The sequence below is a fragment of the Ambystoma mexicanum genome, chromosome 5q (assembly GCF_040938575.1).
Source record: "Ambystoma mexicanum isolate Mex_15411 chromosome 5q, UKY_AmexF1_1, whole genome shotgun sequence".
NCBI lineage: Eukaryota > Metazoa > Chordata > Amphibia > Caudata > Ambystomatidae > Ambystoma > Ambystoma mexicanum.
This window is the reverse complement of record NC_090933.1, coordinates 212,736,263-212,754,691: the sequence shown is the minus strand read 5'-3', so window position 1 is coordinate 212,754,691 and position 18,429 is coordinate 212,736,263. Positions and strand designations below refer to the sequence as shown.

Below are 18,429 nucleotides of genomic sequence, written 5' to 3'. Positions count from 1 at the left end.
AACACTTCATGAGGGGTTTATTTTGAACTTTTCCCCCAATAAAACGTTTTCCACCAACATGGAGTCTCAACGTGGTGCAGGCAGGCTTAATGAAACCACCCTTCGAGCCTATGGCCACCTCGGCCATGAAATTCGGATCATGGAAGTTGGCGTTCTTAATAGCTATCACGTCAGCTAGGAGAATCTCGGAACTGCAAACATTGGTCGTAGACCCTCCATACCTAAGATTCTTTAAAGACAAGGTGGTTCTGGCAATTAATCCTACTTTCGTACCGAAAGTTCCTACAGTGTATCACAAACACTTGTCCATTGCCCTCCCTACTTTTTTCGCGACCCCATCATCGGCAGCGGAAAAAGCTCTTCATACCTTGGACGTTAAGAGGGCCCTAAAATTTTACCTATATCGTACACAAGAACTCAGGTCTACTCGACAACTGTTCATCGCGTATGGTCCGTTGACGAGAGGAAATGCAATTTCTAAGCAAGGACTGGCTCGGTGGGTCTCGTCGACGATTGCTGCAAGGGCATCCTAGAGCCCATTCTACAAGATCAACGTCCTCTTCAGCAGCATTATGGGCAGGAATTCCGCTAACGGACATATGCCAGGCTGCGGCATGGTCGGTGCCCCACACGTTTACCCGCCACTACTGCCTTGCGAGGCAGCATGCGGACGAGGTGCAGATGGGAAGAGCAGTCCTGCGCCATCTGTTTCAATAAGGTAAGCTCTGCACTGTGGAGAGTTTTTTCTACCTTTGGTAACCGTATGCTTTATGGAGGTACAGGTATATGGGTAAACGTATTTCTTGTTTACCTATGCATTATGTATTTTTTGTGGATGTATGTTGCATTGCATTCTCACCGCCGTCTTCCAGTTTACTGCTTTACAATCTATTCTAAGCATGTGAATCCATGAAAGATCCAATGCTGGAGAAGGGAATAGTTTCTTACCTGTAACTCCATTTCTCCAGCATTGGTATCTTTCATGGATTCACATGCGCCCGCCAGCCTCCCCAGGATGCAATGTATATGCTTGTTAGGTTTAACCCTTCCTACTTTGGAGGGGCCGAAATCTGAAGGGAGCCGCGGGGGCGGGGCTTTTATACCGCGACGTCCTACGGGGCATGCGTATTTGGGCCCCAAAAGGACGTAGATAGGACACAAAAGTGTCGGAAGTTTTCCTATAGGAAAAGGCTATATATGTGTACCGAGGGGTCCCAGTCTGACGACGGGGAATATTCTAAGCATGCGAATCCATGAAAGATACCAATGCTGGAGAAATGGAGTTACAGGTAAGAAACTATTCCCGTCTCTTGCCTTCGAGGGCCTGACGTATTCAAATAACAAAACAAAAAGTTCCTTCAACACAATGAAAGTTTGTTTCCTGGTTTCACTTAGGGTGAGGATTTTTCACCCCTGGGTCCCCCTCTTCCGGGCACTGACCCACTCTTTACTTTCAGCCTCCCTACACTGGGTTCATTATGGCTTTTCCTGCCTTCACAAATCTTGATAATTTTTAAACGGTTCCAGTGGACATCCTGATGCCGTGTTCCCTCTTGTCAACACAGTGTTTCTTGGGACATTAGACTTGCCCCCTTCTCGTCAGCATCCCTCTTCCGGGTTCACTCGTGCCAACTTCACATTCCCATTCGTTTTCAATGTTAGTGAGATTCACTTCCCTTGATTTTTCACAGTTCTTAGGTCAAAGGCTTTCGTCTGTACAGGGCGTGATCTCCTGTATGAACACTTGGCAGCTCTCCTACAGCCTTCTGGTATCTGTAGTTTAATTCATAAAGGGATTGACCAGGGTTTAATGGAGCAGCAACCACGTAGTGCCAGCCCTCTTTTGCAGCAGGTCTCCCTTTTACAGTGTTCTTTAAGTTTTTCTCTCTTTGCCACCCTGCGACTTTCATTCACCACAGCCCGGTTGGTTCTTATCGGCTCTCCCCTCGACTCAGCGGCTGTGATGAACCGCTTGGTGTTCCTCCTAACGGGAGTTAAGGCCGGTACCACGGATGCATGAGTCTCCCTCGCGCCGGATTAGCGTTGATACTTTCCGTGTACTATCGACATCTGCTGCAGCACACTTGGGCTATGGTCCTCAGCCTTACAATTCTTTCAGCGGAGGGTTTGCAGGGTTTTGTCGAAGAGGGCAAGGTCCTGTCTCTAATTAGCCTCTCGATGTTTGCCACCTTTCTCCTCCTCTTGAACTGCTAGGTCTGGAAAGCTTTCTCGTTGCGTGTTCTGCCTTGCTCGTACTGTGCTCTTGCACCACTTTTTATCCCTATGGGGAAGGGAAAGGGCCCCCAGGTGTTTGTGTGATTCTGATCAATTGCCTGACCCTTGAAGTGGGATATGTCAGGTAAACGACTCTGGTGTTTTACCATTCTCTGGTCTGTCGTGCGAAAGTGTCGGTGTCGGAAAATGGGGGAGGAGGCAGAGGTTTTGAATGTGCTAAGTGGTAGGATGGCAAAAAGGTGTTGAAAGAAGGGGAATACAATGTATCATCCATCGGCCACTCCCCGAGGACCCCCCATCCAGGGGAATCCTCCCTCACTGGTCCCACCCCCAGGAACTGGATCCAATAGTGATGACCGTGTCCTGGCTACCTGGATGACAGATTCCTGTGGACTAGATAGGGAGACAACTCAGGTTTATCACACTATCCAGTCTCCTCATACGCTTCCCCAGTATGGCTGGGTAACTGAATACTTCCACGGAGGGCATAACCAGGGGCAAGTGGGTGCTGGATACCATTCAGTGTGATTATTGCATATAACTTACCACCAGACTCTGCAATATCACAGCATTGTGTCTGCGTCAGCCACAATCACTACAACTCCTACACACAGAGGTGGTCTGCCTTCTAACAAAGGGGGCATTGAGGAAACTCCACTGCAAGAATAGAAGAGTTATTTATTCAGTCTGTTTCCTTGTGACCAAACAAGTGAAGACCATGACCAGTCCTAGATTGAGGACCGGGAAATAAAGTTGGCGGACCTCATTGGTTTCACATGACCACTCTGCAAGAGGTCCTCCAATTACTGAATGATGGGCATTACCCGGTGACCTTGGACATGAAAGATTTATTTCCATGTTTCAATGCAACTGCCGCTGGTACCCTGGCTTCAAAGTTGGAAATCGTCATTACTAGTGAAAGGTGCTTTCTTTTTGGGGGGGCATTGGTTAAACAATTTCATGTGGGACTGGGCTTAGGAGTTTTGGTTCAGGGCTTACTTTGCTTATAGAAACCTTCTTCAGATCCGCTTTTATACCTGCCACTGACATTTTGAAAAATCTTTTCAAAACCAGCTGAAGCTGGTACAAGTGGATATAGATCACTTGACCCCTGCCCTTCCCACCTGCTAAATCATGCCCCTTTCTTTCCTTATTGAACTCTTGGGTCACAGGGCGTTCCTCACCTGAGAGTCCAAAGTGAAGGGCAATTCCTGTTCTCCAGCATGGGGTCTGGCATGGATTCACATGCTCATGAATATTCCCTGTCGTCAGGCTGGGAATCCTCGGTAAAGAAAAAATCAGTTTAGTTTCTGAACTGTCTTTCTACCAATAACCAATCACTGGTCCCTGGGTCATACTGCCCCCAGCCAATGACTGCCCTCTACCTAAGCCCCTCCTCTGGCAGCCATCTTCAGATTTTTACCGCACGTTCAAGTGTTGGGAGTCCTCGTGCTATAGCTCTCGAGCTTTTATTGCGTTTTGTGTTTTTTCAAAGAGTTTGCTTATATTTTCGGCCAATCGAGCCTCAAGCTCCACCGATTCTACTTCCGATCAACGGGGACCTGTTTCGCAATTTTTCTACGCCCCTCAAGTGCGAATTTTCATCGAGTTTTCACTTCATGGAGGATTCCGGAAGATCTTTGAGGCCTACCCTGCATGGTCATGGCCCAAGACAAAGGAAACACAACGCCTGTTGGATCCAAGCTGTTCAGGAGCTGCCTGGGATGCGGATTGCAGAATGTCTTCAAGGAAGATGAGCATTCCCGGTGCCTCTACTGCCTTCACAACGACAAATCGCATGTGGAGAGAAGGACTGTGCGTTTTGTAAGAACATGTCTGAACGGACAATGAAGGATTGTCGCATTCGACTCACGAACTGGCTGGAGGGGAAGAGCCCAGCAGCAGGTAAGAAGAGGAAGATGTCCGAGCGGTCTTCTAAGACCTTTGAGGGTGCTCCGGTGACAGAGGCCCAACAAAAGGCAAAGCACTGCGAGTCCGCGGGCACCGGGAGCGCCGATGGTTCGGGCTCCTCGGCTGCCAGTCAGAGCGCCATGTCACCAACGCCATCAAACACGAGAACGCTCTGGCTCGGTGAAGAGGAAGTTGGAGAACCCGGGTAAGCTTCGGGAGAAGCCCCGGACGTTCCCGACAGCGACAGCCGAGGGGGAGCGAGGCAGCGACCCTTCCCCCCACCCCAAGGTGAAGGCCTCAGGCACACCCAAGGTCGCAAAGGCCCTGATTCACCCGGCTAAGGCCTCAATCGAAGGAGTCGTGCTGGCCCTGGCGAAGCCTGTGGAGGCTACCCCAGTGGAGATGACTGCCGGGCCTAGAGTTTCCCTGCCGCCCCGGAGGGAATCATCTTTCTCCAGCATGGGGTCTGGCATGGATTCACATGCTCATGAATATTCCCCGTCGTCAGGCTGGGAATTCTCGGTAAAGAAAAAATCAGTATCAGTTTCGTTTCTGATCTGTCTTTCGTAGTAATAACCAATCACTGATCTCTGCGTCATACTGACCACAGCCAATGACTGCCATCTCCCTAAACCCCACCTCTGGCAGCCATCTTCAGATTTTTACCGCACGTTCAAGTGTTTGGAGTCCTCGTGCTTAGCTCTCGAGCTTTTACTGCGTGTTTCGCGCTTTTTCAGGTGAATTTTCACATTTTTTTTTTTCGGTTAATTGAGCCTCAAACTCCACCGTTTCTACTCCCGTTAACGGGTACCCGTTGCAGGATTTTCCTACGCCCATCAAGGGTGAATATTTCGTCGAATCAACCTCTTGGAGGATTCCAGAAGATTCGCGGCCTACTTCGAGATGGCCCAGGACGTGAGTTCGTCACCCGGACCCAAGCTGTTTCGCAGCTGCCCTGGATGCGGGCTGCAGAATGTGTTTAAGGAGGACGAACATTCGCGATGCCTCTGTCTTCATGGGGTCAAGACTCATGTAGAGAAGGACTGCCAGTTCTGCAAGAACTTGTCGGAGCGGGCCATGAGGGACCGTCGATCTCGTCTCGCCAGCTTGTTGGAGAAGGGCTTGACTGAAGAAAGGGTCCGAGCGGGCTTCTAAGTCCTGTGCGGGCGCCCCGGCGACGGGGGCCCAACACCAGGCCAAGCGCCACGAGTCCGCTGGCTCCGGGAGCGCCGAAAGGTCGGGCTCTTCGGTCGCCAGGCAGGGCGCGCCTTCCCCGGCACCGTCAACCACGAGCCAGCGCTCCGGTTCGGGGAAGAGGAAGTCCGAGACCCCGGGTAAGCTTCGGGAGAAGCTCCGTCCGATCTCGGGAGAAGGGGAGCGAGGCGTCGCCCCTCCCCCTAAGGAGAAGGCCAGGACGCACGTAAGGTGGTGAAGGCCCCTACCCAGCAGGCAAAGGCCTCTATCGAAGCGATTGCAGCGACTCTGGCCAAGCCGGCAGAGACCCCGCCAGCGGAGAATGCCTCCGGGACTAGAGTTTCCCTGCCGCCAAGGAGGGAATCCTCTTTTCAGCCCATCGTCATGGCCCCCATGATGGAACAAGGGGGGGGGGCATGGTAGCCTCCTCGAGCTCGGAGTCAGCCTCGGAGGGGGAACTGACCGAGGTCGCGAGGAATCTCGAAGTACATTTCGAGAAGGTTCGGTCCCGCAAGGAAGATCCTCGGGAGATAACCGAGGAAGACGACGATGGCGAGGAAGAGCAGCCTTCCCTTCCGGCGCAGCCAGAACCTAGGCCTCAGGATAGCTCGGCGGCCATTTTGTTTGCGATCCAGTCCTTATGCTCTGAGATAAGGACGAGATTACCACGGCCCAGGCCGGAGGACCCGCAACCTGGCCTGTCAGGAAGTCCTCAGAACAAACGACGGAGGACCCAACCCTCTCCTCCGCTCGCCCCCGTAAGGCCTGCAGTTCCCTCCTCATCCTCCCACGAGTCGGGAGATGAGGGTGCAGTGGGCTCGACGACGGGTTCTGAGGGCGACGGCGACGACGGAACGGGTCTCCCGTCGCACGGGCATCTCCGCCCGACGAGCATCTCCGCCCGACGAGATTGGCTCATTCCACGCCATGATCGCCAGGGCGTCCGAATTGTTCCAGCTCTGCCCGGAGGAGCAGAAAAAGGAAGGTTTCCTCTATCAGCGCCGGGAGGCAAAGAGGAAGACTGTCATCGCGGTGCCTCTAATCAATGACATCTGGGAGGAGGGCCTGTCGGTACTCAAGAACCCCTCCACGGCACCAGCCAAACGGGACCGGTACGAGAAGTAGTACCGGGTCCCCGAGACCGCTCCCCTGTGCCTCAGGGCCCAGCCAAAGCCAGACTCCGTCGTCTCGGCGGCGGCGAAGAAGAAAGCGGCGGGGTCAGGAGCCTCAACGTCGAATTCCCCTCCGGACGGCGAGGGAAAGAAGTTGGACGCCATGGGGCGACGGGTCATTTCGTCGGCGGCGACGACGATCAAAGCGGCCAACGCCCTGGCGATCGTGGCCCGTTACGACAGGGGGCTCTGGTTTAAGATGGCCCCCATATTGGACTTCCTACCGGACGACAAGAGGTCCGAGGCCCTGGAAATACTTCAAGAAGGCGAGGTGGCGTCGGACCACGCCATAACGGTGGCAAACGATATTGCCGATACCGGGTTCCGCCAGCTGGGCAACGGAGTTTGCCTACGACGACGGGGTTGGCATCGGCCGACCGACTTCCGTCAGGACGTCCAGACCAGGGTGTTGGACATGCCGTTCGACGGCAGCAACTTGTTCGGGAAGCGGTGGACGAATCCCTCCAAGCCATAAAGACGGACACTGAGACGGCCCGCGCCCTAGGAGCCCTTCAGCAACGACGGCCCTTTCAGAGCTCCGGAGACAGACAGGGGGCCTCCAAGGGATCCAGCGGTGGCTCGTCGTCCTATCGCCAGGCGGCATGCTCCTCGTCTCAGGAGGCCTACAGGGGTCGCGGCAAGCAGGGAGCGCCTCGCCGTCGTTGGCAAGGTGGCCAGGGCGGCAAGGCCACCACCTCCAAGCAGGACTGAACCGGCCGTGGCCTCGGGCCCCCACCGAAGCACCCCGGTGGGAGGCCGGCTGACGAAGTTCGTCGGCGTGTGGAAGTCCATCTCCACCGATCGTTGGGTGCTGGATACCCTGGCAAGAGGACACTCTATCGAATTCCTGAAGAAGTGCCCTCACATTCCACCTGTGGCCAAGAAGGAAAATCGCGTCCCGAGAAAGCATGGGCGATGCGTTCTCGTTCCCCTTGGACGGCCTATACCTGTATGCGTTCCCTCCGTTGCCGTTGCTGCTTCGACTCATCAACCAGCTCAAGAGGTCCCGGTGCAGGATGATCCTCGTCGCACCGGCGTGGCCGAGGCAGATCTGGTTCCCGGACCTTCTGGACTTGTCAACGTCCCCACCCATCAAGCTGTCGGCGGACGCGGATCTTATCTCCAGAGAAGTGGCGCCATCTTCCACTACGACCTGGCGTCGCTGAACCTGCAAGCTTGGCTCCTGCAACGCTAGAGTTTGGAGGGTACGATATACCGGCCGACTGCAGAGAGGTTCTTGCAAAGGCCAGGGCGTCCTCGACTCTCAAATGCTACGGTCGCAAGTGGAAGAGGTTCTCTATCTGGTGCCGAGCACAGAAGATCAACCCCCTACGGATTACGGCCCCTCAGGTGCTGCCGTACCTGCTATCGTTGGCAAAGGCTGGGCTAGCCCATGCCTCCATTAAGATTCATCTGGCGGCGATCTCCAGATATACCAGAACCACAGGACAGACGTCCCTGTGGTCCCATCGACTGGTGAAAGAGTTTATGAAAGGACTGTTCCGGTCGTTCCCGCCGGTGAAGACCCCGGCCCCGGCGTGGGAACTTAATGTGGTGCTGACTAGGCTCATGGGGCCCCCATTCGAGCCGATGCACTCCGCACCGATGACGTTTGTGTCGTGGAAGACTGCATTCCTGGTGGCCATTACCTCCGCACGACGAGTGGGAGAGATCCAGGCCCTATCCTGCAAAGCACCGTACTTGACTTTCCATGCCTGTGCTTAGGACGCACCCCTCCTTTATGCCCAAGGTGCCGTCGGACTTCCATCTTAACGAGCCCCTGGCGTTACCTGTTTTCTTCCTGTCTCCTTCGTCGCCGGCCGAGAGGACTTTGCACTCGCTGGATGTGGCTAGAGCGCTGAAGTTCTACGTGGATCGCACAAAGAGTTTTCGGAGGACATCACAGCTGTTTGTGAACTTTGGACCTGTGAATCAAGGGAAGGCTCTCTCAAAGTCTTCTATTTCCAGATGGCTCTCCGGCTACATAATGCACTGCCACCGGTTGGCTAACTGACCGCTGCCAGGCCGTCCGAGAGCACATTCGACCAAAGCAATCGCTGTTACTACGGCGTTCCTATCTGGTGTGCCCCCGCTGGACATCTGCAGGGCTGCTACGTGGAGGTCGACGCACACCTTCACTAGATTCTACTGCGTCGATCGGGATTCCAGGGAGCAGTCCAGGGTCGGCCAAGCAGTGCTGCGCAACCTGTTCGCTTAAGGTGGGCCTGGTGAGGAGGTAAGAGATGCTTAATGTTGAGTTGTTGTATTGCTTAATGTTGAGCCTTTGCCACCTCCCGTGATTGTGCATGTGTGTACTGCTATGTATTCTTATATTCATGAGCATGTGAATCCATGCCAGACCCCATGCTGGAGAAGGAACAAGTTACTTACCTGTAACTGTTGTTCTCCAGCATGGATCTGGCATGGATTCACATGCGAACCCTCCCGCCTACCCCTCTGCGGCTCTTCACTTGGTCATACTGCCACTTCACGTGCTACCAAATCTGAATATGGCTGCCAGAGGCGGGGCTTAGGGAGATGGCAGTCATTGGCTGTGGTCAGTATGACGCAGAGATCAGTGATTGGTTACTACTACGAAAGACAGATCAGAAACGAAACTGATACTGATTTTTTCTTTACCGAGGATTCCCAGCCTGACGACGGGGAATATTCATGTGCATGTGAATCCATGCCAGACCCATGCTGGAGAACAACAGTTACAGGTAAGTAACTTGTTCCTTTCAGCCTATTGAGAAGACCCCCGGGAGGAGAAAGGGGGGCATGGTAGCCATAACGGACACAGATACCACCTCCGAAGATGAGCGGCTGGCGTTGCAAAGATCCTGGACAAGAGGTTCGAAGAAGGCCGGTCCTACGGGAGGGATCCCGACCAGACCCTGTGTTCCGTGATAAGGAAAAGGTTGCCCTTACCCCCAGCGGACGATCCAGCGGCGCCTGGACCGTCAGGAAGCCCACCGAACAAGAGGAGGTGAATCTATCCTCCCCCCTCCTTTCCAGCCTTCACCTTCCCCTCCACCGAGGGATGAGACGGGAACAGAGACGGCGAGGGACGACGACGGTGGTGATGGCGGGATGGATCCCCAAGGACTGGCACTGCTGAAGAACCCGTCCACGGCTCCTGCGAAGAGGGACCAGTACGAGAAGAAGTACCAGGTCCCAGACTCTGCCTCTATGTGCCTCACAGCAGAGCCGTCCCTGGATTTGGTGGTCTCCGCGGCGGCCAAGAAGAAATCAGCAGGTGCAACGGCATCAACTTCCACTTCCCCACCGGACGGCGAAGGGAAAAACCTGGACGCCATGGGATGACAGGTCATCTCGTTGGCAGGAACGATCATAAAAGCGGCCAACGCTCTGCGATCGTGGCACGCTACGACATGGAGCTGTGGTTCAAGATCGCTCCCCTCCTGGACTTCCTCCCAGACAACAAGAGGACAGAAGCCCTTGAAATCCTGCAGGAAGGCGAGGTGGCTTCGGACCACGCCATCAGGGTGGCCATGGACATCGCCGACACCGGCTTTTGCCTGATGGGAAACAGCGTTTGTCTTCGCTGGCGCGGTTCACCTCAAGGCCACCGATTTCCATCAGGACGTGCAGACTAGGATACTGGACATGCCCTTCGATGGGAACAACCTGTTCAGCAAGGCAGTGGATGAATCACTGCAGGCCATCAAGGCGGACACTGAGACGGGCTGGGCCTTCGGTTCTCCATCAATAAGGGTCGTCCTTTCGGACCACGGGAGGCAAGTCTCAAGGTGCCTCCAAAGTATTCGGTGGCAGTTCCGCGTGTCGTACCGCCAGGCGGCCCGCGCCTCGTCGCAGGGAGCCTACAGAGGCCACAGTAAGGCCGGAGGACACCATCATCGTCGCCAAGGAGGCCAGGCGCAAGGTTTCGGCGAAGCAAGACTGAACAGGCCATGATGTCGGGCCCCCACCCGAGCACCCGGGTGGGAGGGCGGCTGGCGAATTTCGTCAGCGTGTGGGAGTCCATATCCACCGACCGTTGGGTGCTAGATGCCCTGGCCCACGGGCACATTCTGGAGTTCCAAAGGAAGTGCCCCTGTCTACCACCCGTGGCCAGGAAGGAAAACCACGTACCCAGCTGCTTCTGGAGGTACGAGCAATGCTAAAAAAGAGCGTGATAGAACTTGTCCCGAAGAGGCTCCGGGGCTCCGGAGTATACTTGCGGTGCTTTCTCGTCCGAAAGAAGACTGGTGGCTGGCGGCCCATCCTAGTCCTTTGCCGCCTCATCAAGTCCCAGAAATTCTGGATGGTCACCCTTTAGCACGTGCTGGGACAGCTGGAGGGGGTAGACTTCCTGTCGTCGCTGGACTTGAGGATGCCTACTTCCACATCCCCATACACAAAGGACATCCAAAGTTCCTACGATTCGTGGTCCATGGGCGACGCTACCAGTTCAAGGCCCTGCCCTTTTGGATTGAAGTCAGCACCAAGGGTCTTCACCAAGTGCCTGGCGCCTGTGGCAGCGCCTGCAGGGGACCCACATATACCCCTACCTGGACGATTGGCTCATTCGAGCAAAGTCAAGAGAACTCGCCGTCAATCACAGATCGAAGACCGTCCGCCTACTCACGGATCTGGGATTCTCGATCAACTTCTCGAAATCTCATGTGGTACCGTCGCCCTGTTCCTGGGAGCCATACTCGACACAGTGGCGCGGTTGGCTTCACCGTCGGAGGACAGGGCGAAGGCCATCCTGGGCAAGGTACAACAGCTGTTGACCATGGAAGTGGCCAGGGTGAGGTCCATCAAGTCCCTGCTCAGCATGATGGCATCGTGCATCTACCTCGTGCGACTATGCAGGTTACTGATGCAGCCACTGCAGGAAATCCTCGACGCCCGTTGGATGCAATCAGCGGGCAGCATCGAAGACGAGATCTCCCTCAACGAGATGTTCCGTCAAGCGATCTGGTGGTGGGGCTCCCGCACGCACCTCGCGGCAGGCATGGACTTCCAGACACCAGCGCATCAGGAGACAGTGACGATGGACGCCTCCCTGGAGGAATGGGGAGCGCACACCAGAGATGTCCACACAAGAGGCTTTTGGCTCCCGGAGGAGAGGTCCCTGCACATCAATGTCCTGGAGCTCCGGGTCGTGTTGTGGGCCCTCAGGTCTTTCCTTCCGTCCATAAAGGGAAAAGTGGTACGGATCTTCAAACACTGTCGCCGACTCACTCAGCAGCGAGCTGCGTTCTTGCCACGAGTGGGAGCTCCGGCAGGATCAAGTGGAACTCCTATTCCGACAATGGGACATTCCCCAGATCGACCTGTTCACGACGGCGGCGAACACCAAGTGCCAGAGGTTTCCCCAGCCGGGGAGGATGGCTGATGCATTCTCCTTCCCCTGGGATGGCCTGTTCCTGTACGCGTTCCCGCCGTTGCTTCTGCGACTCCTCAATCAACTCAGATGATCCCAGTGCAGGATGATCCTCGTCGCACCGGCGTGGCCAAGCAGATATGGTTCCCGGACCTTCTGGACTTGTCAGCATCCCCCCCCAAGGCAAACTGCCGACGGACGCAGATCTTCTCGCCAGGGAAGGAGCCACCATCCTACACCACGACCCGGGATCGCTGAACCTGCAGGCCTCGCTCCTGCAGCACTAAAGTTCGGAGGCTACGATATCCTGGCAGACTGCAAGGATGTACTTGCAAAGGCCAGGGCGTCCTCGAATCTTAAGTGCTATGGACCTAAGTGGAAGAGGTTCTCTGTCTGGTGCCGTGCACAGAAGATCAACCCTCTACGGCCCCTCAAGTGCTGTCGTACTTGCTGTCGCTGGCCAAGGCGGGGCTGGCACATGCCTCCATCAGGATCCACCTGGCGGCTATGTCCCGCTACACCAAAACTCTGGGGCGGTCGGCGTTGTGGTCTCACTGACTAGTGAAGGAGTTCATGAAAGGACTGTTCCACTCGTTCCCGCCGGTGAAGGCCCCGGCGTGGGAGCTCAACGTGGTCCTGACCAGGCTCATGGGTCCCCCTTTCGAGCACTTGCACCCGGCACCGCTGAAGTTCCTAGCGTGGAAGACAGCGTTTCTTGTGGCCATCACCTCTGCACGACGATTGGGAGAGATCCGGGCCCTCTCCTGTAAACCTCCATACCTGACATTCCACGAGACAAGGGTAGGGCTGAGGACTCACCCCTCGTTCATGCCCAAGGTGCCGTCGGACTTCCATCTCAACGAGCCCTTGGTGTTACCTGTTTTCTTCCTGTCGCCTTTGTCGCCGGCTGAGAGGAATTTGCACTCGCTGGATGTGGCTGAAGTTCTACGTGGACCGCACCAAGAGTCTTCGGAAGACATCACAGCTGTTTGCGAACTTTGGACATGTGAACCAAGGGAAGGCCCTCTCGAAGGCTTCCATTTCTATATGGCTCTCCGGCTGCATCATGCACTGTCACCAGTTGGCAAACCGACTGTTGTCCGGCCACCCGAGAGCCCATTCAACCAGAGAGATTGCTGCTACCACAGCTTTCCTGTCTGGTGTGCCCCTGCTGGACATCTGCAGGGCTGCTACGTGGAGGTCGACACACACCTTCACAAGATTCTACTGCATCGACCCGGATTCCAGGGAGGAGTCCAGAGTCGGCCAGGCAGTGCTGCGCAACCTGTTTGCTTGAAGGTGAGGAGGTAAGAGATCCTTAATGTTGAGTTGTTGAACTGCTTAATGTTGAGCCTTGCCACCTCCAGTGGTTGTGCATGTGTGTGCTGCTATGTATTCTTGTATTCATGAGCATGTGAATCCATGCCAGACCCTATGCTGGAGAAGGAACAAGTTACTTACCTGTAACTGTTGTTCTCCAGCATCGGTCTGGCATGGATTCACATGCTAACCCTCCCTCCAACCCCTCTGCGTTTCTTCTCTTGGTCCTACTGCCACTTTACGTGTTACCTATCTGAAGATGGCTGCCAGAGGAGGGGCTTAGGTAGAGGGCAGTCATTGTTTGGGGCAGTATGACCCAGAGACCAGTGATTTGTTATTAGTAGAAAGACAGTTCAGAAACAAAACTGAAACTGGTTGTTTCTTTACCGAGGATTCCCAGCCTGAGGACCGGGAATATTCATGACCATGTGAATCCATGCCAGACCCATGCTGGAGAACAACAGTTACAGGTAATTAACTTGTTCCATACGTCCCTTCAGAGGGGAGCCAACACCTGTGCTGACTGCAAAGCTAAGCAGGATTGTCCTTGTTTGGTTTGCGGATGGGAGACTGCTGGGGATATACCCAGCTTAGTGATTGCTGCACATGGATTGTGTTTATAAAAGACTAACTAGCTGGCTGGTTAAAGCCTTGGTTTACCAAGGGCAGAGTCTAGGTTCAGTAAGTTCAGTCAAAAATGTTATGATGTAAAAATGTTGACCATAATAAAAAAAAAACAATCTGAGGGACTTCGACGCGTGAGGGATTTTGGGTACACTGCATGTCACCTTGGGGATAGTATTAGTCACGCCCATGTCAACGTCACTTTCGATCTTCGAAAGAAAGATGCAGTAATCCGTGATTTCCACTAGATATCGGACTATATGCACAGCATGTGAATCTAAGCAGATACAATCATCAGAAATGCTATTATGGTGAGTAATGCAGGTCATATTAACATGTCTCCCATCTGCAAAATTACCAAGGCTGATCCTGCTTAGCTTCACTGGACAGGGTCGGCAAATGATTAGTAGCTTTCAGGGTGCTAGGTTGAAGAACTGATTGATTCAACTTTACAGCCTGGATAGGCTCGACCCTGCCACCCCGTGAAGCTAAGCAGGCTCAGCCTTGGTTGGTTTGTTCATGGGAGACATGAGACATGCACAGGTGTTGAGGCAAGGGGCATAAGTTTCTAATGATGTCAGCTTTAGGGGCGGTCTTATGATTTACTGCCGCAAGGGCACTTGAACTTGGGGCGATGGATCAACGGATAAGATTAGCACAAGATGGCAGCTTCCAGCGCATGAGTTTCACACGTGTAAATGTGAGAAAATCGATGGTAAGATGCATTCGAATTTGTCTTCGGATCGATCAAAATATGCTAAATACATGCCCTATCCATTGGGCAATAACATTTCTGAGAGAACTTTCCCTTTAAGAAGCTAGAATAGGGAAGAATGGTTTTAATTGTGAAGAGCACTGCCAAATCACTGTTCAATGCCAATATGTATAGCTTGCAGTCCCTCGATTTTAATTTTTTTATTTTTATAATGTTCAAATCACAATAGGAATTGTTTTCTAGTTCATGTTCCATCCAGTTTTCTTTGCATGAAATAATTGTACCTTTCTCTTTGTGTAGGTGAGAGGCCATTTAAATGTAGTCAGTGTGAAAAGGCTTTTAACCAAAAGGGGGCATTAGCGACTCACTTAATCAAGCACACAGGAGAAAAACCACATGGTTGTATGTTTTGTCCTGCAGCCTTTTCACAGAAAGGCAACCTTCAGTCACATATACAGAGAGTGCATTGCGAGGTAAGTAAATGTGTGTTGAGTAGATGGATGTTGATTAGTAAAGTACATAGATGTAAACTATGTTTATCCCTTTATTTTCTATAGTCCATGTTATGTATGATTATTTCGCCATTTTGAGCGGTTAAACAATTAACAAGGTGCATTGTGCATACTGGGGTAACAACTGATCCTGCAATGGCAGGGCTTATTTAAACTGCCTTAAATATTTGAAATATGTCATCACATTTGTAATTGACTAGAACTATTATGGACTGAAATAACATGAAACATGGTCTGGTTTTATATTCAAATGTCCAGTGTTTTTTCTCCCACAAATTGGAAGTCTCTGATACATATTGAAGAGACCTGCAATTTCTTCGCAACGTATTTCTAATTGAAATTTAGAAGTCAGTTAAATTATGTATATTTAATGTTATGCAATTGATTGTTTTGTATTGCATACTGATACAAACTGCATGGTGTTTCAGCGTCTGCGAGGAGGTGGTTTAGGTTTAGTTAGTAAGGACACAGAGAATGATGCACAATGTCTTTGCTTTTGTGTGGAACCTGAGGTATATAAATGCTTCCAGAAGAGGAGACTTGTGTGTCCCAGTGCGATGATGGGCGGGCTGCGACTGTTATATAAGCTGGTGATGGGGAAGGTAGACTTCTGAGGGTTTTAGTTTGTATTGGGGGGGAGGAGGGGTGGGTGTTCTATTGCCATTTGAGAGACTTAGCCAATGTGCAGACTATATGGTAGAAAGTAGCAATTCAAGCTTGTTAGTGAGCGATGCAGCTGATCGTAACACGAACAAGCACTCTAGTACAGCAGCCAATATCACTGTGCGAATACTCCTGTGGGGGAGCACTAAGGAGAAAATTACTATGGGTAAGCACGTGGAAGCAAATACAGTGAGGGAGCACTAAGGATAACATTTCAGTGGGTGAGGGGGGGGCTAGGGGTATACCTAGGAGTAAAATAAATGAAAGTGCATGTGACAGTGAACATGTGGCATAAGAGGGGTTAGGGCAATGTCCCTTACCTTGTCTAGGCACTCTGTGTCTAGATCTAGGGTTGGGATGACTGTAGGATACAGCAAACAGCTTAGCTCGCTGCCCAGGCGCCGGGGGAGGGGGGGATCTGGAGTTGAGAGAGGGAAGGGTCACATGGGGCAGCTAGCCAATGCCAGTGAGTATTGAGCAGGGGATTCTTGAAGTGGGATGCATGGGCGTCTTGCTAGCAGAATAGCTGGTCCCAATTCATGTACCCCTTTACTAATGCCCCTTAAAGTAAAAATATCCCTACAGTGAAACATAGCTTCTCCTAACTCGTGTTTATCCTTTGTTTATTCATAGAATGCATATAAACCTATAATTGGACACTAAACTCATCAGTTGATCTTGGGGGAATATGGGAATGGATTTTCTTTTACCACTGTAGGCACAGAGAAAATGCTTTCTGTTGTTTTCCACCACGTAGGTCTTCCTGATGAGTCTGTAAGGCCACTTTCGAGGGGATTGGGTACTCCGACGTATTCCATATCTATGACAGCTGTGCTGCTTCGGAAAATCTTTGGCGTCTGCGTCCTGCGTCGATGACGTCGATGCGCCGTCCCCGAAGACCTCCTCCGACGGCCCCCGATGTGATAAGTAGGACGCACGACGCCCATAGCCTCAGTTCCGTTTTTTCCGCAAACTTGTTCGCTTCGTGAATCTCGGTACGCCTCGACTCGTTGGAGTTTGCTGTTTTCTATTCTCGGTTCGTTGAACCTGTTCGGTTTGCTGTGACCTGTTCGTGGCGATGTCTTTCTCATCTTCGACCCCGCGTCCAGGCTTCAAGAACTGCGGGGACTGTGGGTCCAAGATGTCGGTCACAGACTCGCACGACGCCTGCCTCTGGTGCCTCGGGGAGGCCCACGATACGGACGACTGTGTCGACTGCCAGTCGCTCACTGCAAAGGCCTTGCGGGAACGCAAGAAGAAGCTGTGTCTAAGCCTCGGAAGTCGAGGTCTGCGGGGCTTTCGACCGATGACTCGAGGGGTGACACTCCGCCTCGTCGTCGGTAGTCCGGCGGGTCTCCTGGAGGTTTCGGTCTCGCCACTCCTCCGCCTCTTCTAGGCATTCCAGGAAGCGCCGGCATATGTCGCCTTCCTCGTCCTTTTCCGAGGACTCCGCCCGTCGGCTTGTCGCTTATCCCTCCATGCAAGCGACACCGGAGGAATGGGATTCCTTCGGGAAGCAGATGCTAGCGATTCTGGAATCGCAGGGCACCGGTCCATCCGCGCCTCCGAGTGGGGTCGGTCGGCACCGGTCGAGAGACACCGCCCGTACGCCTTCGGGCTCGGGTGGTCGGCACGGCTTGCGGGAGAGGTCCCGCTCGGACAAGGGTCGCTGTTCTCGCCATGCCCGTTCCAGGTCCCAGTACTCGACACGCTCGAGAATGCGTTATCCTGTGCCGTCGTCGACGATTTCTCTCGAGGATCCGCCTCCGAGGGGTTTGTCGATTCCATCGGCGCCCAGGTTCTCGAGAGACACGCTCGGAGCTCCGGCTTCGAGGACTGTGTCGACGCCGTCGATGCTGGCGGCGCTGCAGCTGACGCCGATTCGCTCGACGTCCGCGCATTTCTGTCGGCGCCGACTCGTTCGGCACCCTCAACGCCTTTTCTGTCGACACCGACTCGTTCGGTGCCCTCAACGCCTTTTGAGGCGGTGGTGTCGGAGGGGCCCCGTGGCACGGGATTTGCCCCTAGAAAGGCTATGGCTAAGGTTCGGCACTGCTTTGGTCCGCAGAGGTCTTCCTCTCCCCGCCTGGAGTACATTTCTGAGGGTGATGAAGGCTCTGATGGCGGCCTGGTTCCGGTTCCGGTTCCAGATGAGCTTATCTCGGGCCATAGCCAGTTTGATGACCTGAGGCAGTCACTGCATGATGCCAGTGGACTGGACACCTCTCCGGAGGTGGAGTTTTGTCGGCCGGAGCCTGGCACTCATGCCGATTCTTCATATCGGCGCCTTATGTCTCGGGTTACCGAGTACTTGGGTTGGTCAGCTCCCCCAGGGGAGTTCGTTCAGGATGATCTCACGGACATCCTTGATCTCGGTTCACCCACTGACCCGATTTTGCCTTTTCATATGGCTCTGCAGAGAAGGGTGGCGGCGGCTTGGACTGCTCCGGAGAGTCTCCCGGCAGTGGGCAAGTCTTTGTTGCGAAAATACCGTCCAGCCAGTAGCGACCCCTGCTACTTTTCCAGGCACCCCATCCCGGAGAGTTTGGTGGTGCAGGCGGCTACGGCCCCGGCAAAGCAGGCGTCGTATCCTACCATCCCTCCGGATAGGGACAACAAACGTTTTGACGGCTGGGCGAAGAAAGTGTTTTCTTCGGGGGGTATGGCGCTTCAGGCGGCCAACTCCATATGTGCCTTGTCCCGTTTCACACACACTCTGTGGAACTG

General features: G+C 53.5%; 1 protein-coding gene across 6 annotated transcripts in view; it reads left to right on the top strand.

The window, feature by feature from the left end:
* Positions 1-18,429, top strand: part of ZNF236 (zinc finger protein 236) — a 2,444,547-nt gene that overhangs the window by 377,204 nt on the left and 2,048,914 nt on the right. For all 6 annotated transcript variants that reach the window (XM_069620724.1, XM_069620725.1, XM_069620723.1 and 3 more), the window contains one exon: positions 14,828-15,000. In XM_069620724.1, coding sequence (XP_069476825.1) covers positions 14,828-15,000 — 173 coding nt within the window. The remainder of the gene's footprint in view (positions 1-14,827; positions 15,001-18,429) is intronic.